The following is a 22,539-nucleotide window of genomic DNA, read 5'->3' on the forward strand; positions in this document are numbered from 1 at the left end:
GAAGTGCATGTTGCTCGGCGTGTTTAACTTCTCCGTTCCACGGCGCCTTAGGTTCACTTGCCCTCTTTAACGCCGCTGCTTCACGAATTTCTTTGTGTTCTTTTTCTATCACTCACTTCAGGTAAATTATATTACTGTTTAACGATGCTTAATGTTACGACAAGTAAAAAAAACGATGCAAGGCGCGTGTCGTGGCGCCTGGCCCTTAATGGTTACTACCTACAAACCAACGCGAGCCACAGACGAACAACGAATGCCACCCGATGGAGGCGCCACCTCCGCAGGGAGCACAGCATTAATGCACACACTCAACCTCACAGCTACACGAGCATTGTATGTCTCTATCCCACCGGTTCCTTCATTCTTTGTCGGTGCGCTTTTCTCTCGCTTTTTCTTGAGCAAGCAGATCGATGTTTGGGAAGGATCTCCGCGGGGGCCGACATTATAGGCTGGTGTGGGTGCACGAAGATCATCCGACGTTCAGTCATCGCTTTCATTGGGGAGTAGGTGGAAATGTGGTGTAATCCGTAACGAAGGGAGGGTAGAAAGCACTGGAAATGAACATGGAAAAACAATTTAAAAATGGCTCAGTTGTTAAACTAGTATATGGTATACAAATTTTGTGCCAGTAGAAATATTAATGCACACGTATTCAACCATCTGCTAGGATGTAAGATTTCCAACCATGATCACCTTTTCAAAACCAGTTCGCATGTTCCGTATCATGCTGCGAAACATCCGTTTTTGTTCGCGTTTGCTTGCTTATGTTAATTTCTTGCACAAACCCATTAACATGACTAAAATGATCGAATGAATTCAACCAGTTATTACACAACTCGGTTTCCGTTTTTGAATTCGTTTCTTTTGATAATCCTTGTTTTTAAACATTTATCTTACTTTACACCGGATATCAGAACGATGTGAAGGTTTTTAAATTTCATTAATCGATTCATTTCCCTTCTGAAGGATTTTCGGTTGACCGTCATGCATATCCCGGAAAGACAAAAAAAGTGAAACAAATGTGTGGGAATGGGCAAATTCAGCGTTTTTTAATGTTTCTTTTGTTTCTTGAAAATGCGAAATTTTAATCCAAAATGAATGCGTACAATCCGTTTCATCCAAAATAAATGGGTTACAAAAAAATTTTAAAACCAATTTTATTTTAAACTTTCCCATGGTCGATAAGCAAACTAAATGAAACTAAATGAAGGAACAAACAAATGAAATCAGATACACTAAACCCTAACCTATGTAAAACTAAAAAACAAGAAGGACAAATTGAATGAAATAAGTAACATTGAAGAACAAAGTTATATTATTTGAAACATTTAATTTATTTATTTATCTTTGCAATCAATGTGTCAATTGTTTGGACGTACTTTAAAAAACCTACGATATTTTTAGTTTTTCACGTTATTGTGATAGATACTGTTACCTATTTTCAATGATGTAATGAAAAATAGCATTTTGGTTCAAAAATGGACCGATTCCGATATTCACCTCATAAAGCATGTTTGAATTCACCACAAATGGAACAGCATGTTTTAACCAAGGTGGGTACTACGAGAGGTAAGCTCAAAGGCTTGATGGTGGCAGCCATATTGAAATTGATTTCTGACAATCGTTTCTAGTTTTGTTTAACAATTACAACTCACAACAACAATGCGTAAGCAAGTTACCTGAAATAGTTTAAACGATTATTCTCACTGTTAAGTTATCTTAAATGTGGTCGTGGTATCACTTACGATAATCTGATGATGCGAGGCAATCGTATGCCTCGCACGTCCAAACGACCAACGGCCTCAATTGATCTTCTGGAAATTGATATAAAGTAACATTGATCACACGTTTTTTCCATATTCTACGCACTACTAGGGGAAAAAATAGCTAAACATGGTATAAACAGCAGTATCATTATTATTAAAAATAACAACAAATTTAGAAAATAAAAACTGACGAATTAAATACTCAAAAAACACAGGGAACGATTGTCAAAAATTTCCCTTATTTCTCTTATAAAATCAAGGCGATTTGTTCGGGATGAACCTACCTGGATAGTAATGAATTTAACAACCGTGAAATTTGAACCGGTTGAATAAATTTTGCACTAGGATTGGTGAGTCTTCATATTCGCCGATCGGTGTTTCGACTTTTCACACACACTGTGGCATCACTGATAGTGTATACACCACATGAAACCTACGATGACGTCACATGAACCGGTTTAAACGGTTATAGAGCATCTGATGGGGAGCCTCGTTGGCAATTAAACGGTTTTTGACAACCTTACTTTTGACAATAGTTTTGCGCAGCTGTACGACACGCAGTTGTGTAGAATGTCAAGTTAAGCCAGTGCATCGGAGAGACGTTTGTGATGTCGGTTGTTTTATGTAATTGCTTGTAAATATTCCTAGTGCAATCCTAGTGCAGTGTTGAGTGATTGCGTTAAACTGGAAGGTAAATGTCCCCCCACGTCAGTCGCCATGGAATTAGCTGCAGCAGCAGTTCCTAGATTTGCCTCGGGTGCCGTAGGGTCCGTGGAGCAGAGATCGTCGTCGTTGTGTACTGTCGCGTTGCGTCACTGATGAGCCCAATCTTCCACTCGATCCCTTTCCGTTTGTCCGATTCCGGAACGAACCACTTGTCGTGCCCAGCAGCGCGGTGTGGTATCTTTCCGTCGTAGCAAAAGAGGTTGAGACGTAGGAGAGAGGGAGCACTGATAAGGCAAATTGTTTAAACCCCAAGAACGAAACGGTGCAGAGCAGCGTTCGGAACCGGAACGCAGTGTCCCAGTTGGTGTGTCCGTGTGTGAGGTGTCGTGCGGTCAATCCGCCTGTCGATAGTTCGAAGCACCCTTGAGAGCAGGGAATACGTTCCGGGATCAACACTCGGGGCATTAAGCGTTGTTGACGGAGGGCTCACGGCATGGGTAAAGCCTTGCGTCGCGATCTCGGGATGTTCGCGCATAGAAAGCTGTTTCTTTCGTTAGTGTTGTGGCTGTTCGTGTGTGTTTGTGTAGTGTGTTGTGCTATTTTTCTGCAGGAATCAATCGAGTACAGTTGTTGTGTGACTATTTTCGCACTGTGTTGCTTCCGGTGGCTGTTGCTTGTAAACAATTAGCTGTGATCGATGGTGGATCTGTGGTGTATAAATTGATCCCATCACCCATACGATTTAATTCTTTAATAATTCCTACCCCAGTCTTAACTTCTTACTAAACTGTTTGAAAGACCCTTGCTCTGCAAATTAATAAGAAAAATATGAAACTCGGATCACGTAGATAATCACCGCAACGAGTGGGAGTCTTATTATGATTAGTTTGTTAATCAAAACAATGATTAAATCTCGCAGATTTCTGTGCCATCCAGTCCTCCAGCGGAATGGGAACGTAATTATCCTCGAAGCGGCGGGTGCTGTCGACAAGCAAAAATCAGCAAGAAGAAGCATGACGAGCCACTCCACCAACCTCCCGGCAGCGGGAAGTATGGCGAGGAAATGATCATGAACAGAACTACGGCTCCAACTTGATGTGCTTGTTTGCACAACCTTTTTTGTATTTTCTTTTAAAGAATAAATTGCCACTAGATGGAGAGGCCTTATGTGCACATGTACGTGCGGTTTGGTACCAATGCTAGTGTTTCATACGGTCGAAGCAACAGGAGGACCACTGCGTGACTCGCGTTGTTTTCCGAGCAAATACAATTACGCCAACTCAGCAGGCGCAAAATATGTAAAGAGCAAATGCAAACGACCGGCAACGATGGTCCGATCCGCGTCGTACGAGCTCAAATTTATGCTTTTTTGGACGGTCGATCCTCAAAAACGCGGATCCGATGATCGTGTCGTTTTACACCGGGTGGATTATGGCCGTACAGATAAAACGTAGCCACACGCGGCAATTTGAGCAGGGCGGCGAAGCTGACGACGAATGTGCGCTCGTCGATAATTACCGATAGCACCGGTAACGGCACCGCACCCCACGGTCATTGCTACCCCCGGCCTGAGGGTGGGCTTAGGTTTGCTTGATTCCTCTATCTGGAGGTCGACTTGTGCGAATCCTGTGTGCTTATTATATTATTTCCCGCTTGCACACGCCTCGAGTTTCCATGTGAGACGCCGGTCTGAAACCCTGGAAACACAACAAAAAAAAAACTTCCCAATCTTCCTAGGCTTTTTATTTGCACCATATCGCAATTGCTCATCATCGGCAAAATTTGCAAACGCTGAATGAACAGTCACAGCCATACAATGGGGTGGCTTCGTGCACCAGTCGACCAGCTCATTCGCACATACTATGCGCTTCACGCCCATCAACGCCGAAGATGGACAATTTTTCAATGAAACAAATGATCCAAGTTGGCCCACGCTTGCTCCAGGCTTTGTCTACGATTCTCGCGTTGTTCGCGAATGCTAGGAAATCATCGGCGCAAAGGGCCCGGGGATGAGGAATGGCGCTGATGACAACAATCCCCACCACGATCACGTTCCTTATTGCCGTTCTCAATTGGACAGAGATAAAGGAACGGATGGGCGGGTGGAGTGAAGCACTGGGGCAATGAGTATGTAATGGAAAATTTAAAGAATTTCCAACGGATGCGCAGAGCCTGAATACATATAGGCTTAGTGTATCAAGCATTGACATTGATGTAAAGGAAATGGCGTATGCTAAATTACGATTATTGTACTAATCATTGCCGAATCAACTATTTACTAAAATGATGATTAAATTATTATCCTTATTTCAAATATTTTCCAAAAAATATGATTGAAACATAGTTACAAAAACACGTAGCTTTTGAGTCCATTTTCCTTGAATAATAAAAATAGCTTTACTAATAGTGTCGTCTTGTCGTATCATGTCTCAAGGAAACTTGTTGAAAACGCACTTGCTTATTGATCCACAAGGATTTTTTGAATTTGTGATCCAGTCGTTTGAATTACCTCTCACCATAAGTAGATGATGGGTAGCGTGTAGTTTGAGTAATGTTCCGATAAGGAACTCATTTGTCTAAACCTGGGGAAATTATTGTAAACTTCCATTTATTTTTCCAGCATTTTCCGATTTTCGCAAAATAATCCTCGGAACTAAACAGGTTGGATGGAAATTATTCTATACAAAAAATATTAAGTTTTGCTAGCTTTGGGGATTAAAATAACCTGAAGCAAGTTTCACTATTCTAACGCTATTTTTTACTAGTCTGTGAGCCGTTTATTATTAGCGATCGTTGTTATTACCATTTTCTAATATTACCATAACCGAATTGTCGAGGCGGCTTAACACATAATGCATAGGAAAGTATGGCCGGCTTATCTCTGCATCCTGGTTGATGTGATTAAGGATTGGTAGGAAAAGCAAAATGTACTCAATTCCAAAAACTAAAAAAAACAGAACGTTACATAAACGATGCAAGCACACCTACTGGTCAGGCAGCACACGACCGCCACATATGGAATGCGTGAGAAATTGACCAATGAAGAGACGGGAGGGAGCAAAAAACAAAAAAATAATCCACTTCCATCTCGCTCCCGAAAAGATAAGAGATAAGCCAGAAGAAGTATGGCGCTATGATTCTCGAAACGGCGTCGAGATGAAGCGAAAGAGTTTCACAACCAGCCAGTAGGTGGGGGCCTAGTAGGTAGCTGTGGGGAAGGGGGGTCGGGCAAATCAGTTGTCGCACTCGCCCATTAACCGTGCGACGTACTAGTTCGGGCCCGCGGCCACACTGATTAACATCCACGAGCCGGACGGACGGACAGTATTGATCCGCGCAGGCTGCGAGCCGTTCGTTTGGTTGGGTGGCTTCTCGGTTGTTTGATTGTTTGGTCGGCTGCCAATATATAGTAATCTCGAAGCCGCGCGGGCAGGTCGGGCCCCATAATAATCACCCTGGGTGTGTGACCCGTCGTCTTACCACGCTTACAAGCACAGCAGGGAGCGATCGGTCGTGTGTGCAAACACACACACACACACACATACGAAGACACACAACAACAGCAACAACGACGACGACAAGGAACCTGTTGCCTGTGCTACACCCGGCCGAAAGGGTCCGCGGGAAGTGCCGACCCGAGCTCGGCAGACGATAGATTACTCTCAATCGCGGAAGGTTGCTTGTGTTCCGTTTGTGGTGATGATGATGCAGTTTTTGCCTCTTACAGAATGTGTACCACTCCTCGCGAGCCAATATGCTACTACCAAAATGTCTAACACCGGAATAGAATACAACGAGCTGAACGACGGGACGCGAGGTAAGCGGCAACGTCTCAATGGCAAGTATCGCCGAATAAGGAGGTGTCTAGAAGTGGGGGAAAAAGTGCACAAAATGAATCGAAAACACCGTGGCCACCGATAGGAACCCGTTCCTTTCAAGGAACCACGACACACCGTGGCTGCATTGTGGCTTCGACTCATTTTGGCGGCAAGCTATTTTTCGATTTCCTCCGAGATCGAAGCAACCCGGCTTGGCAACAAACTTCCCACGCCAAGCATTATCCTTTATCTTACTGTGTCTTTTTCTCCCTCTTTCTTTCTCCCTGCTCTACACAGAAAGCCACGACAGTCCGAGCCATACGTCCGATACGGCGTATGAGTCATGCCTTAGCCCCTTGCACCCCGGTGATAGCGGGAGCTTCAGTGCAACCAACTCGTGCGCAATCTGCTGCGATCGGGCCACAGGCAAACACTATGGGGCCGCGTCTTGCGATGGATGTAAGGGTTTTTTTCGGCGTAGTGTTAGGAAAAATCATACATATTCCTGTAGGTAAGTCGTCCCGCGCCCATCGGTTGTGAGGTCACTGTGGAGCTAATGGCCAATTAAATGTCCGTTTACGTGTTCCTGTAGATTCTCACGAAATTGCGTGGTGGACAAAGACAAACGCAACCAGTGTCGGTACTGTAGACTGAAAAAATGTTTCAAGGCTGGTATGAAAAAAGAAGGTATGCATCGTCTCGTACAAGAGTCGTTGTTGCAAGGGTCAGCAATGTGTCATAATAACGACCGGTAATGTTGTGCTTTATAGCTGTCCAGAATGAGCGAGATCGGATCAGCTGCCGCAAACCGAGCACGGATGATAAGAACACCATCAACGGACTGTCGGTGAAGTTTCTGCTGCGGGCGGAAAACTTTAGCCGCCACTTCGGGGCCGCCCTGGACGATACGAATGATGCCGACGAGGGCGACCTGTCGTCAAAGCGATTCGCCAGCATCAACGACGTGTGCGATTCGATGAAGCAGCAGCTGCTGATATTAGTAGAGTGGGCCAAATCCATTCCGGTCTTCGCCGAGCTGCAGCTGGACGATCAGGTAGCGTTGCTGCGGGCGCACGCCGGTGAGCACTTGCTGCTGGGCCTATCGCGCCGCTCGATGCACCTGCAGGACATGTTGCTGCTCGGGAACAACTGCATCATCACGAAGCAGTGCCCGGACGCAAACCTGTCGCCGAATCTGGACATATCCCGCATCGGGGCGCGTATCATCGACGAGCTAGTGAGTGCCATGAAGGAAATACACATCGACGACTCGGAGCTGGCCTGCGTTAAGGCGCTAGTTTTCTTCGATCCAAGTAAGTTTTAAATCATACACAGATCAGGAGGGCTGCTTGGATGGATTAGATTGCATGAACAAACTTGAATGCTTTGTTCTGTTGAGATTGTGCAAAAGAAAGAACGCACACCACGCACCGAAACGAAAAACATTACCCATACCTGATTTATCTAACCACCAGGTGCTAAAGGACTGAACGAACCCGCCAAAATTAAATCGCTAAGGCACCAGGTACTGAACAACCTCGAGGATTACATATCGGATAAGTTATACGAGTCAAGGTAAGGAGGGGAATAATGTGCGAACCATTGTGTCCCGCGTACAAACGACATTCCCCATTCTTTTCTCTCTCAGGGGTCGCTTCGGAGAGATTTTGCTACTACTCCCAGTGTTGCAGTCGATCACGTGGCAGATGATCCAGCAAATTGAACTTGCCAAAATGTTCGGTGTGGCACACATCGATAGCTTGCTACAGGAGATGCTGTTGGGAGGTAGGCCAGCGCTACTCATTCGCGCGAATAAAGTGATCACTCAAGTTGTCCACGATGTTTCAACCCGATTCAATTGTCTTTAGGTGACGCAATAGACACCTCGTCGACGATAACGTCGCCCGTCAACATCATGAACACCAACAACAGTCCGTCGGACTCGTGCGACACAACGCAGCTGGCGTCGATGGGCACGACGGTGGCCGAGCACGAACCACAAGACCCTCTGGTAGAATTGTACAAAGATGACAACGACATCTTGCTCATGTCCTCGATGGACGCCGTATCCGGCACGGTATCAGCCAATGGCTACTGCCATCGCAAAGGTCCCGACCCGGCGACCGATTCGCTAGGTACGCAAATGCATCCCTCAACGGTCGAGACTGGAGGATCGGGAGAATACATGCAGCAGCAGCAGCAGCAGCAGCCGCAGCACCATCCGGTTCAGCGACACTTCAATGTTAGTGCGAGCGATTCCACCGTGAACGATATCTACTTCCACGCGCCGACCAGCGTCGGTGCGTCATCACTGCAGCTCGACTCGGACGTCACCATGTACAACAACAATAACCTAAGCTGCTGCCCGAGCGAGTTAACCACCGGAAAGGGCTGCGAGACGGTGAAGATTGAGGCGAAACGTGAACCAGAGAACGCATGATTCCAAATCTCTACACCATTCACACTAAGCTAGCGGACCGTGCTGTGCAACATGCATGCGCAGCCGTTGTCATAGTAACGCAAAGGGAAACACTACTGATATTTACGGTGCAAGAGGTACTATACAGGCTACTACTAGGATAGTTTTTTTCCCCCCGATTTGAGTTTGCGTTAGGTTTTCCTTTTCTTTATTTTTTTGTTGTTATGGTATTTTTTGTTTTCGTTACTTTCGGTCTCTTTGGTTATGGGGCAAATTATCGCAATATTTGACAAGATAAGTCCACGATAAGAACGCGAGAAGCGAAATGATAATTGAAGATAATACAACGGCCGTATATTTTTCTCGGCCGTTTTTGCGAGTTTGGCGGGTTTGTGGCCAAAATGTTGCTGTTGTTTTAGGGTGCGGAGTAGTAGGGAGGAGTAAAAAACCGTTAGGTAGTAATTAAACATTAGGCGTAAAACGTAAAGTCAAACTCATTCTGTGAGGCAGGATTTTTTTTATGTACATACAGGTGCATCGGGAGGTGATTGTTATACTCTTTTCTTAGGTAAGGTTTTCCCCTTCACGCTAACGTAAAGGAAGGTACCATAGACTTGTTTTTCTTCTGTGTTTTTTTTCCTGGGACGAAAAGTGCAAATAAAACGACTGTTATTTCTGTTTCTGTTTCGGCCTATGATAAATGCCAAAAAAGACAACTATGTGTGTTTTTATTGCTTTCAATAAAATGGACTGGTATAAGATGAACAGGTTGTTTTTGTAATTATAATCATTGGAATAACCAATTTTGAATGAAACATGTCTAATACATTTGCATAAATGAAAAAAAAAAATGAAACATAACAAGAAATTCAACAAAATAATCATAAATTCAACAAATACTATATGTATATGCTTTACTATAGGAACATTTAAAGCAAATTACAGTAACCACCACCACCACTGTGGTAACTTTGAACGGTGAAAATGCTTCTTCGGATGTATGTACAGTTCGGAACCGTAGTGTACATTTCATCCCGACTGCCCTTACTTATACGGATGGCTCTGTTTAGCTCTTGCTGTGCTCTCGTAGCCGTGTAAGCAACGCGGAGGAGAACGTTGATAACCGTCGATCGCGACCCGGCTGCGACAGAGACCGATCGCCTGCAGTCGGTAGATGCTAGCCTTAGGAGGTAGCCTATCTTGCTTCCATCTACTCGTCAGTGTGGACAGGCTCGTTGTAGTCACCGATTCACTAAGGCACGATAGGGATTGTTTTCCCATTTTTTATTCACAGCGGAAAGAAATATAGTTTGTCAGATTGTAATAACAATATTCCTAGTTCCAACTGTTCGGTAGTGGAGCCGTAAGTGTAGCAATTACCCCTGAACATATGGACTAGGAGCGAGCTTCTTGCCAACGGTGCTATAGCTTGTTAAGCTCAATTGCTCGAGTGATTTAACGGTTGATCAACCAAAGGACTCGGAAAGCCAAAAGTGGAAACCTGTATCAGTGATATCCTTTTGCCGAGCATACCGAATGATTCGACTTGCTTCAAAATCCCTCGGGTGAGCCTTGCCTTCCTCAGACCTTGCCGACGACCATCACGGTAAGTTTTGTCTGACACTGGACTCTGACTTCTTCGGCACGCGTTGAGTGAGTGTTCGTCCTCTATCGCACAACAACAAACTGCTTAGCGGAACGATCGTCGTGATCAGAACCGTGTCCGGGTTTTTGCTGATCACCATTCCGCCCCCTCCCTTCTGCCAGTGGTCCTTCAGTTCTATCTCTATACTTTACGCTCCACACATACGTGTGCCTGGTTTTCTGGTGTGAAACAAGCGTGTGTTCGTGCATTGTAGTGATTGAGGTTGTTTATGATCTACGGGTATACCGAGCTGGTATCAATAAGATAATCAATTATTTTGCCTTAGGATCAATGTTACTTCTTTAAAAAATACTATCATTCTGTAAAGTAACCATATTTTACTGAACTCATCATAATATAAAGAATGGAAATCGTGTGGAGTATCTGCAATCTTTTCCGTGAAGAACACGTTGTCTTCCCTCGCTGAGGTGCGTGTTGTATAAAGCAGTGGGGATAGAAATCGTACAACAAATTGGTAGTAATACTTCGGTTTAAAGACATGCGTGAGAGAACCGTAATCGTAGTCGAAGCTTCAACGAACCTAGTAAAAGAATTCTTTTACAAGTGCAGTGTAGTGGATCGTTACGAGTAAGGTATGAAATGAAACTCTGGCACCGCTCAACGCCTCAACAAAGTGCACGAAAATAATGGCCGACGCTCAAGTGAACCAGCAAATTGAGGACCATCGGAACCTTCCCGACTGGTCGGTTTATGTCGGTAACTCGTCGGACGAGTACTTCCCGCTGACAATCGATATGCGTTTCAACTCGGGCCACTTCCTATCGATTATGGTCTACAGGTGAGTGGAAAGAAATGGATCAACATCCGGCGGAGGAGTCCAGTGAAAATCGGTAAAGTGGCGCATGTTTTTCAATTCCAGCACATTGATGGTATTCTCGGCTACCGGAAACTTCACGGTACTCAGCATCCTGGCGCAACGGAAGGTTCGCGCCTCGTCCAGGATCAACATAATGCTAGCCCATCTGGCAATAGCGGATCTACTGGTATGATACTTGTGGGGCAGCCAGAACTAGTCCGAACTGACTCCTTGCCAATCCCTGTCATTCCTGCCAAACAGGTTACATTTCTTATGATGCCACTGGAGATCGGTTGGGCGTACACTGTGCGGTGGAATGCCGGGGACCTGCTGTGCCGCGTGATGGCGTTCTTTCGCACGTTCGGGCTGTACCTATCTAGCTTCATCCTGATCTGCATTTCGGTTGATAGGTGAGTGCCTTGTTTGTGACCATTGTTTCAGTGGATCATGTAACGACTGGCTCCTTCTTCGGTAGATACTTCGCCGTGCTGAAGCCACTGAAAGTGCACGACAATCGGGCCCATTTAATGATTATAGCCGCTTGGGTTGCGTCCGGCCTGTGCAGTTTACCACAGGTAAAGATACTACATAGCACGATCATGATGTCGAACCGCTGTAAACCGTTGCGTACTATTTCGCTTTGCTTAAAGGCCTACATCTTCCACTTGGAACAACATCCCAACATCACCAACTACAAGCAGTGCGTAACGTATCATGCATTCGAAACGGAAGTGTACGAAATAATCTACAACGTACTGGGTATGTGCCTCATGTACACGTTCCCGCTGATAGTGATCCTTTTCTGCTACGGGTCGATATACTATGAAATCTTTAGCCGTACCAATCCAAAGAATTTAGGTCAGTAACTTGGAATGCTTCATTGGTGGTTGGCAAATTACTCTAAGCGTATCTCCATTTGCTTATTTATTGTGATAATTGTTTGAATGTTCGATCAATGCTATGTATCAATGTTTGCTTAACTTTGTTCGGTTGAACTATTTTTGATGATAAAGGGGTTGCATATAAGATCGTCAAATTTAACGCCGGTTAGAAAATCGGCCCATGAGCGCCGAGGCTCACCCCCGCGACGCCGCGGGTTCGAATCCCAACCGAGACCGGACCCTCCCCTGTACGAGAGGACTGACTATCCATGTACAACAGGGAAACAAGTCTCGTAAGCCCTTAACGGGCAGGCATGACTGAGAGGTCGTTACGCCAAGAAGAAGAAGAAGAAGAAGGAAGACCAGCCGCAGCAATTGACGCAATTTTTAGGTCCTTTGTAACTTATTTATCTTTTTTATTTTTCAAACAGCATTTGAAAGGTAATTTTGGGCTCTTTCAAATGATGTTTTAGTTTAGCTTCTACGACGAAAGGACACATAATCAGCTTGTTAATTTAAATAGTTTTGAAACTCCCGAAGAAAAAATATTCGATCAGAAAGTAACTGAGAGCTGCAAAGCTGGTATTAAACCGGTTGTTTTAAATGATATTTATACATGTTTGAAAATACCTTGGATATATTTTAAATTTTGCACTAGCGGATAGTGCTTTAAAAAGCAAAGTAGGATGGCGCTTATGAGTATTGTTAACCTTTGTATTTTTGAGCAACCGAGTATAGCGTAATTATTCATACCAAGCAATTAAAATTCCACCCTTTGCAGAAAGTTTTCGCCGGTCAAGCATAGACGTTCTCGGCAGGGCGAAGAGAAAAACTCTACGCATGACTATCACGATCGTGATCGTATTTGTCGTTTGCTGGACACCGTACTACGTTATGTCGCTTTGGTGAATAATTTATTGTTTGAAGCATATATTTCCTAAGAAAGACTAATCGACGCTTCTTGCCAGGTACTGGTTGGACAAGGAATCGGCCAAGAACGTGGACCAGCGGATACAGAAAGGATTGTTTCTGTTCGCCTGCACGAACAGCTGCATGAACCCGGTCGTGTACGGTATCTACAACGTACGGAAGAAACGCACCGCAAGCCCCTTGAAGCAACAGGAGAAATCTTGCGGAAGTCACACAAACGTAAAAGCGTGATTTTGCAAAATAGCGTTTAGGTTATAGGAGTATCGAAAACAGGAAAACGATTACGATTACATAGTGGGGCCTGAAGAGCCAATAATTTGGGTCGCATCTTTCCTACTGCCAGAAGTTCATCAAAATTTCATGAATTACATTTCATTTCAAAATATTACATCCCTCCACAACCACATGGAATTGTACACAAGACAAACGTTTACAATGCAAATAAAAACTTATTAAGATCCTCTAAAACAAATTCTCCACATACAGTCGAATCTTTCTTCTATTTTGATGATGAAAACGACAATTTAACGTTTGCACTTCTATATCGTTTATTTTAATTTTTTTCTGTAACATAAGTTCACACTAAAAAGTATTGTGAAACGGGACAAAGAAAATCGTCACTCTACCGGATGTCAACGAGTGCGTTCCGAGAGCTTCTGGAAAGCGGAAAACGCTGAGGTAGCAGCAGATGCGGAGTGATACGATAGCCCGAAGTAGGTAGCTGTGGAAGCGGTTGTGTAAATACGCGTACTTTAGAGGCTACTTTTAGTTGTACGTTGTTTGATTAGATTGGCTGAGGTTGAACCAGGCGGGCGCTTCAGGTTCGGTGATCCACCTGGACTTCCCGCTGTAGGCGTGGTGGCAGTTCTCGATAAATCGCCTCCGGTACGTTATCTGGAAGAAGATTAAACGGTTCGAGTATGGTTAAAAGTGGCTTTCAAAGACGGGTTCATCAGCGGGTCTTACCATTGCATCGATAAACCAGATCGGACCAAATGATCATCTCCTGCGAGAAACAGAACACACCCAATCGACCGCCCTTGAGCGTGGTGTCGAAAATGTTGCCCGAATCGGCCACCATCTGATCACCGTCGAAAATTCGCAACCGGATCAGTCCGATCTTGGGACGGTGGAGCAGCAACCACCGGTAGGCGGTACGCTCCGTCCAGCCAACGTTGCGCGGATCCTTCCAGAGCAGCTTCACCTGGTCCTTGGTGTCACCGGTGTGCCAGAGGCTGTTGCGCAGCATCTCACCCGGGCCAGTGTTGCTGTTGATCAGCTTCAGTTGGATGCCGGGCTCGGCCGAAGCACGGAACGGTGTCGCCTGCCAGTACGTTTGGATGTTTTTCTTCCACATCACCGCGTAGAACTTGTGGTTGTCCTGGTAGCTGAAGATGAACCCGACGTAGTCGTCGTCTATTTCCGTGTCGACGAAGAAGGTACCCTCGAAGTCCACCCCACCGAAGGCATCGTAACTGAAATCGGTACCGGTTCCAAGTTAGGCTTAAGGGCCCGCATGCTTTCTCACGCCAATCACCCTTACCCGACGGCAAGTCCCGGATCACTGTTTTGCGTTTGTACAATTTCCGCGCCCTTGTTGTAGATCACCCAGTTGGGATCGATCTGAGAATCACCCTCCGGATCGAGCACCACCGTCTGGTACGTGCGGAAGTCAGTCGAAAAGATCTTCGAATTGTTCGGACAGTTGTCCAGGTAGTTAGGAATGAGATCCAGATCGAAGTCCTCCTCGCAGATATCACCAATACCGTCGTCTGCAACAGACCGTTAGTAAGCATTAGAATCCCCGGTTTTGGAGAAAGATACTAATGAGTATGGCTCCCATTCGCTTACTATTTGCGTCCGTCTGGTCCGGGTTGAAGACGATCGGGCAGTTGTCCTCGTGGTTTAGGATGCCGTCGTTGTCCGCATCCGTGTCACACAGATCGCCCCGACCGTCACCATCCGAGTCGAGCTGGTCCGAGTTGGCTAGCTTCGGGCAGTTGTCCCGGCTATCCTGTATGCCATCCCGGTCGCGATCGACATCACTATCGCATGCGTCGCCGATAAGATCATTATCGGAGTCCAGCTGTTGAAGGTTAAGCATGTTTGTTTATTTCGATAACTGTGGTATTTCTTGCAGCTTATCGAATATGACGGGCGAGATAATAAATCATAAATCATTAAATATATTTAAGCGAGTGCTACCATATGTGTGCACATCGAATATTTTCACTTACTATTGCAGGTTAATTGTATGAAAGGTTTTTAGGATAGTATCAGATGAAACAAATACTACTGTATCAACAATACGTTAGAAAGTGTTGCAGTAAGATTTCGGGTCCAGTGCATGAAAGCCAGATGCGGATCATAGGGTAAGCAGACTAAGCAACTGCTTGGGACTCCGAGCTATCCAGGACTCCGTGGTTTTCACATTTTTTTTAAGGAAATCCTATTCATTATTTTGCAAAAGGGGTTTTTACTTGTCTTATCAAACACTTGATTTGATTTTTGATTGACTTTCGAAATAATTTTAAAAGGTAGAGAATGCAGCAACAGATCTATGTAGAATTTGATGGATTTTTATGATGAAAATTGTCATTAATTATACCACAAGCGAAAGTTCTAAAATGAAATGAAATAATTTTACAAGAAAAATTTCAGTGTTCACCTAAAACAAAGTGCGCAAAACTAGAGATCAATTCTAGAATCTTGTTATTTGTTTTAGGAGAAGCTCAATACACTAACGTAAATTGGAGATAACACTTTTGAGAAGTCATGAAAGAAGAGGAAATTTCACAGAATGGATCAAGGATTAGCAAAATTCCTTGTACATTTTGAAACTTGGACATAAATCTCAACGATTAATTTTAAACGCTTCAGAGAAATTGTAGCACTGGCTATTCACGTACACAAAGAGAAAAAGTATTCACCAATGACGGTCGTAGGGGGTGTCCAAGAAGAAGAAGCTCTTGATAATCCGCCTCGCGGGATCATCTCATATCTTACCTGATTGGGATTCGGGATCATTGGGCAGTTATCGCACACGTCGCCAACACGATCGCCGTCCGTATCGAGCTGATTATGGTTGCTCACTTTCGGACAGTTATCGTCCTCGTTCCGAATACCATCGTTATCGATGTCTGGATCGCAGGCATCACCCAGGCCATCCTTGTCCACGTCGTTCTGATCTACGTTCGAGACGGTCGGGCAGTTGTCACAAGCATCACCCTGCTTATCTCCACCGTCGACGTCGCTATCCATCTGATCCGGATTGTGCACCAGAGGGCAGTTATCCTGTGGAGAACAGACAGTCAAAGTTCACGTTTATAACCACTGACGACAATCACTCGCGATTGAGTTGTACCGGATTGTTCAGGATTCCGTCGTTGTCCGCGTCGGGATCGCAAGCATCACCGATGCCGTCGCGATCGGCGTCCTCCTGGCCGGAGTTGGGAATGTTGACGCAGTTGTCCGCACGACACTTTTCATCGCTGCAGAGCAGGTTGGTGTCCGGCCAGCCGTCGAGATCCTTGTCCGAACCGCAAAGGAATCCATCTCCAGCCCATCCTACCTTACACTTGCACCTGAAGAAGACGCATGGTATTTGACAAGATCCCAATCGCGCGAATAGATGTGGGAGATATACCATACCTGTACTTGTTGTTACCGGCGTGCTTGCAAACCGCATTCGTGTCGCAGATCGTACCATCCAAACACATGCGGTCTGATGGTAGACACTCGTGCGACGAATTCCGGATGAATCCCGCCTTACACTGACACTCGTACGAGCCCTCCGTGTTGTGACAGATCGTGCTCACGCCACAGCGAGCCGTCCCATCGGCACACTCGTTCCGATCCGTGCACCTTTGCCGCTGCATCGAACCATCGAACCCTGCCGCCGAGAGGCCTTCATAGTGGATGCCCACGTATCCAGCCGGGCACGGATCGCAGCGGAACCCAGGCGATGTGTTGGTACAGCGGACGCGCACATCACACGGCTCCATCAGATCACACTTGTAGAGGGTACCGGAGAGCGAAAAAAGAGCCATCAGAACCATGGAACATGTGCGTCGAATCTCTGGCTCAACTGGCAACCAAGGCTTCCGATCTGTTGCGATCCCGGAGCACATACAGTCGCACCACTACCTACCTCGTCCACGTCGTGACAGGCAGTACCGTTGCCAGTGAAACCGGCCGGACAGGCACCGCAGCGGAAGAACGGATGCTGATCTAACCTACTGCAATGTACACCTTCATGGGGAACGTTCGGAAGAGTGGGCGAGGGGTGTAAACGATGGGGTCAGACATATAATTTTGCAAAATGGTTAAGGTTTTGGTTTTGTGATTCACTCTTCGAAGTAGTTGACGGTGCGATCTTTTGTGATCCAAGATCGGATATGATCTTTTTTATTCACTAGGATTTCTTATTGCATGAATTATAGAGATTTGAAAAACACTGGTTTTGGAACCAGAAGAAATTATATTTCTGATCAAAGTTAAACATCATACGCAGGAAGGATACAAATTGCAACAGATAAAAGCAGCAAATATGCATTGATGTTAACTCCTTTCAAGATTTAAGCAAAACCATAGATTATTTGTAAATGGTTTATATCGTATTTGATCATCAAATCTTGTTCGACATAATCGAGTCTGAATGTCTGAATCGTCTCTTTTATGATATGCAACTCGCGAGGCGCTTCGCTTTGAGAAATACTATTTCAACAGTCTGTTAACATATCCAGTAATGTCGACAGATCTTAACTCGTTAAGCGCTATGCGCAAATTGCACTGCTTTCCGTTCTGCCAACGATTCGTAGAAACGCTGGCCTACCTAACGGGCTCTGTCGGTCCAAGCAGAACGACGCCGGCTTACGAGAAAGAACACTGTCGGCCCCACGGGACCGACGTAGCGCTTTACGTGTTAACCAAGTATTGACTGTTTACCGTATGCTAAAGAATCCGTGAATACTGATCCATTGAGCGGCTTTATAGAAACTGCTTCAAATATCATTTGTCACAGAGGAACGATGCATGCAAGGAGTTGGATGATTAAGCAGGTTTCGGAACAAAGCTGTTAAAAGTGACTACAAAACTACGAGAAACAAAAAAAAAACAAGTATAATAGACCAACCCATTAACCAAAGTTGATGAACGACGATCGGTTTATTCTCGGGATTTCGTAAATATTGTGGGTAGTAAAGCTTAAGGTTAAGTACATTTAGCGTCGCCGGCTAAAATTAAGGTAAACAAAATAGTATTATGCGTATAAAAAGTTCATGACAATATTTGTAGTATTTGTAAGTCGCCTGCATGTTCAGGGGGAGGGAATATAAATCGACGCAACGTTTCGGACACTGTTGTCCGCCGAAGTATTGGGAAAGAACACAACACCTTTTCCACATTCACAACAGCGCAACTTGCGCAACGGATGAGTTTGCATGGGATGAATTGGGATGTACGTGAAACTGTTTCGTGAGAAGCCCACAGCTCGTGTCGCTTGCTTAGGGATCTCCTCGACGGCAGTCTCCGTACGGTTTGTTCAGGTTGGTCAACGTTGGTTAGGAGGTTCAATCAATGGCAATGACTGGGATTTGACTATTACTTCCTACCTGGCGCGCACGGCTTGTCTTCGCAGGCGTCCCGAAACCGGCAGTGCTTACCGTCACCCTCGTACCCGGCCGGGCAGGGTCCACACTGTGCACCCTCGACCGTGTCATAGCACTGGACACCACTAGAGGAAAGGAACGAGCAACCAGAATTTATAGGTCCAATACCGAGAGTCTGCTAGAGTTGATCGATCGAACCACTTACTTGAAGCATGGCTGGTCCGCACAGGTTTGACCGGGGCGACAGCTGCGACCATCACCGACGTACCCCCGTGGACAGTGGCCACAGCGCATGCCGGTGGACGTATCGTAGCACTGCACGCCTGCAAGACGATCACCACGTGAGTACTCATGGCTTAGTAGGTCCTCGTAACTGCTTACCTGGGAAGCACGGATTGCTGTACTGACAGTTTTCGCGCAGCGGCTGAGCCTGCTGACAGCCGGCACAATTCTCAATCAGGCCGCGCAGGTAGGTGATCTCATGCCGTTGACCCTTTACTTCCTCCTTCAGTTCTTTTACCAGCTTCAGAAGCTCGCCCAAAAGCTTCAGGATGTTCTCTGTCAATCACAATATTATCAATCATACCATCGCGACTTCGAGCAGCTCACGCCAAGCCAAACCTACCGTCACAGTCTCCATGAATGATGGGAATGTCCCCACGGTTCGACGAGAAGTCGGTGTGGATCTCTTGCTTGTACTTTTCCGACGTGTGATGCCAATTGCGGATGTCACGTTTCTTGTTGCGCTCCGGAGCAACTTCCCCTAGATTTACGTCCGGTATTATTAAATCATGTGCAATCTGAACGTTTGAACTGATGTTCCATTTCTTACCTTGCGCCTTATTCTTCAGCATCTTCTCCACCGTTTGCTTCTGGCGCGGGTGGATACTGTTGTTGCCATTGCGACGCAAAATCTTCTGACAGCTGGCCCGGCTCAGCGCCTTTTCCAGCTCCGAGTCCAAAAACAGGGGATACTTACGCTCGCGGAACTACGCGACGGAGCGGGAAATGCGTGAAAAGTAAAACAATCGATCAGTGGTGCCATTAGGAAGCATCGCCCGATTTGAGCCGCGATTATGATGAATTCGCGTAGCAATTAGTTACCAGCTTCACGGTCGGCTCGTCAGCGCTGGTGAACAGCTTGGACAGATTGACGTCCAACTCTTCCGTGGACGATTGTTTACAGTTCATGTAAACGGTGATCGAGCTCTGGTGGAACGCGAACGCAAGCGATTTGATCGTTGTTGACTCGTTCAGGTCGTTCAGGATGAGATTTTTTGAGTACACCTTCGCGTGGGTGTTGATGTCGATGGTCACTACGGATACGGGGCAAAAGGCGATGAAGAATGGCTGACGCGGGGTGATAAATCAATCCCGGTGGAGTTCGAGGGATCGGAGGTGGGAAATAGAGCGTGCGCCCACTTACCTCGCTTATTTTTGCGATCCAAATAGAAGGAGAATTTGTTCTTCGACTCGGGGAAATCGATCATGAAAAGTGCCTCGATCGTTATCCTAAACTTTCGGCGCGGTCTGCAAACACATTAACGTTGATGAGTTTTTGAGGTGAAATTCTATGTAAACAGTTTATGGTTCTCTTCATTATAACGACATGGCGTTATTTAAATTTTGAGTATAAAACACTGGCTTATGTGATACAAATTGTGAAGATTTCTTCCAAACGAATCTTATGGTATGTTATGTTTTATTTAACAAAATCTTAAATTATCTTAAAAACATGAAAATCATTATAGATGAATGGCTTACGGAAGAGTGTTTTGTTTATTTTTATGATAATTTATGTTATGTTAGGGTTTATTTGTAATTCAGATCCGTCGAATAATCCTCGATCATATCTTTGTGAATTGTGTGTGACAACATTTGTTAAAAGAATATGGGGTCTATTCTGATAGTCGAGTCGATCACCACTTTGCCGACTGAGTCGATTTCAAATTCAAAGGATCACCGAGGCCGAAGGCATCTGAGATAAATTTGTCAAATCTATAGAGAGTGGGTTTTTTGCGGTTTCGTGGTAATCGAAATCGAGACGTCGTCTACCGCAATAAGATTTTCGATTTTACTCGATACACCACTCAGTGTTGCCCACTGCTCGACTTAATTATCAGAATAGGTTCCTATGTATCCAAATCGGTTTAAGGATATTAACTAATTTCAAGATATGTTTCCAATAAATCTCCAGATTATTGAAGAAACTTGCGAATAAGTGATCAAAATATAAAAAGTGTTATAAATTAACGTACTATCTTAGCGTATTTTTAGACATAAATTTTCCAATGTAACAGAAACTTACCTAATATGTCTCAGAGATATAAGAAAATCATCCTTAATATACTCTTCCAATTCGGTTGAAGCGACTAATGACACGGGGACCGAGTTGAGAGAAACAGAGACATAAATGGGCGGTTAGTTGGATGTACAGTACAGATCGTATGAATGCACACGCTTTTCTGTGGTCATTAACAAATATGGAAATATGGAAATTTCATATATGGTTTTGCAGTATGAGTATTAAGATTCCGTTTCAATTCCCCAGCAAAACCCCCAGTGGCGCTCCAAATAAGAATTGAATTTTCATAAATCAATCAATACCACTTTGTGATCTCACTGGCGAACCGTACGGGTGGGAAGTATTGTTTCAAATGTGGGCGCACACGTAGGTTTGAAGTGCGTGGATTTTTGAAACATTATTCAATCGCCATTACGCGGAATGGCTGGACTGGTGACGCCGTGAGGCGCCATGGATCGGTAAATCGATCTTCCGGGTCGATCAGCACTGGAGTTCGGTTTGGACTGCGCCCCCATTGTGTTTTGTCACTTAAATTGTGTGCAGCTGAGTTGTACACTTACCGGGGTCAAGAGATAGTGGTTGCACTTGCTGGACGATTGCGCAGAGCGCCAGCAGCAGCAACAGCCCCGCTGCCAGGGATGATTTCATTTTGCTCGTTTATACTGGAAAATGGGAAAGATGGAAACCGATAGGAAAACAAATTCTCACTTTAGGTCACTCGGGGCGATTTTTAAATCGTGCTGGTATATATGTTTTATCCACACTTGTAGAAGTATCTTGTTTTACTGGCTAATAGTTTCAAAAGCAATCTCACTTAATCGCCTTGGCATCATTTTCACTGTCGAGTTATTGTAAACCCATGAAGGGCACGTTTTGAAAGCAACCGTTACATTACGAACTAATTGACACATGTTCTCGAATCGGCACACATGTTCGGCGGTGCGCCACACCACCGTCATTACCGCCACGGCATCCGAAGGTGTTCCCGTTTCATGATAAATGAATGCTGAACGTCGTTTTTATATCTCCAGGTTTTTGCTTTTTTTTTTCTTTCCTGGTGCCACAGAAAGGATCACTTTTTCGGGTTTTCGTTCGTTCTCCTTTGCGCTGTTCGATGCGTTTCGTTTTTCTGAGCCTTTTATTTCCTCCGATATCTTCGGCGTCGAGCAGCTCTTCCTTGCCGCCGTATCATTTGCATGGCCGTTCGGGCACTGTCTGGTTTTATTTTATTAATTGTTTGATGTTGTGATTCCATTTTAATTTCCAACCACGGGTAGCTTCGGCACTTGGGCCGTCGCCGTCCCACATGTCCGCGCACATGGTGGGCTGCGAACCTGAACCGATCGGGCGCCCTGTCACCGATGTCGTCGTCGTCGTCGTCGTCGGGCCGTCGGCGGGATTCCGGGGCGACAAAATAGGTGACTCTTGAGTGACATCGTAAATGGCGTCTCCCGATAGCGAGGCGGGTCGTCGTCGTCGGCTGCGCAGGTAGACACAAGCGACAGGCCTTTGGCGTGCAGGGATACACCTATAAGAAGGTGTGGAACGCCACGGCCGAGCGCGGCGAAAAAACAGGAATTTCCGACCGAACAGAAATGTGAAATAAATAAAGTGGAAGGAAAAAAGCGGGTCCGTACGCACGTCCGCCAGGCAAGGCGGGTGTTCGGGCCGGGGACGCGATCA

General features: G+C 45.4%; 3 protein-coding genes across 3 annotated transcripts; 2 read left to right on the top strand and 1 right to left on the bottom strand.

Moving 5' to 3' along the window:
- The first annotated feature begins 6,131 nt into the window (after positions 1–6,131).
- Positions 6,132–9,422, top strand: LOC131288908 (hepatocyte nuclear factor 4-gamma). Its single transcript, XM_058318089.1, has 7 exons — positions 6,132–6,249; positions 6,548–6,761; positions 6,843–6,937; positions 7,021–7,563; positions 7,726–7,825; positions 7,899–8,035; positions 8,119–9,422. The coding sequence occupies exons 1-7, from the start codon at positions 6,132–6,134 to the stop codon at positions 8,688–8,690; spliced, it is 1,779 nt and encodes a 592-aa protein (XP_058174072.1). The 3' UTR covers positions 8,691–9,422.
- A 1,539-nt stretch (positions 9,423–10,961) lies between these two features.
- LOC131288844 (adipokinetic hormone/corazonin-related peptide receptor variant I-like) lies at positions 10,962–13,173 on the top strand. Its single transcript, XM_058318022.1, has 7 exons — positions 10,962–11,113; positions 11,195–11,318; positions 11,393–11,541; positions 11,607–11,706; positions 11,782–11,989; positions 12,794–12,917; positions 12,981–13,173. The coding sequence occupies exons 1-7, from the start codon at positions 10,962–10,964 to the stop codon at positions 13,171–13,173; spliced, it is 1,050 nt and encodes a 349-aa protein (XP_058174005.1).
- Positions 13,174–13,759: 586 nt separating this feature from the next.
- On the bottom strand, positions 13,760–21,504 carry LOC131284663 (cartilage oligomeric matrix protein). Its single transcript, XM_058313526.1, has 17 exons — positions 21,417–21,504; positions 20,860–20,923; positions 19,978–20,081; positions 19,656–19,867; positions 19,384–19,540; positions 19,177–19,314; positions 18,933–19,109; positions 18,757–18,874; positions 18,555–18,676; positions 17,093–17,193; positions 16,594–16,955; positions 16,307–16,526; positions 15,949–16,236; positions 14,794–15,028; positions 14,486–14,714; positions 13,909–14,417; positions 13,760–13,836 (listed from the first exon to the last, which is right to left on the bottom strand). The coding sequence occupies exons 1-17, from the start codon at positions 21,502–21,504 to the stop codon at positions 13,760–13,762; spliced, it is 3,201 nt and encodes a 1,066-aa protein (XP_058169509.1).
- Positions 21,505–22,539: the final 1,035 nt, after the last annotated feature.

Source organism: Anopheles ziemanni, chromosome 3 (assembly GCF_943734765.1).
Source record: "Anopheles ziemanni chromosome 3, idAnoZiCoDA_A2_x.2, whole genome shotgun sequence".
Classification (NCBI taxonomy): Eukaryota; Metazoa; Arthropoda; class Insecta; order Diptera; family Culicidae; genus Anopheles; species Anopheles ziemanni.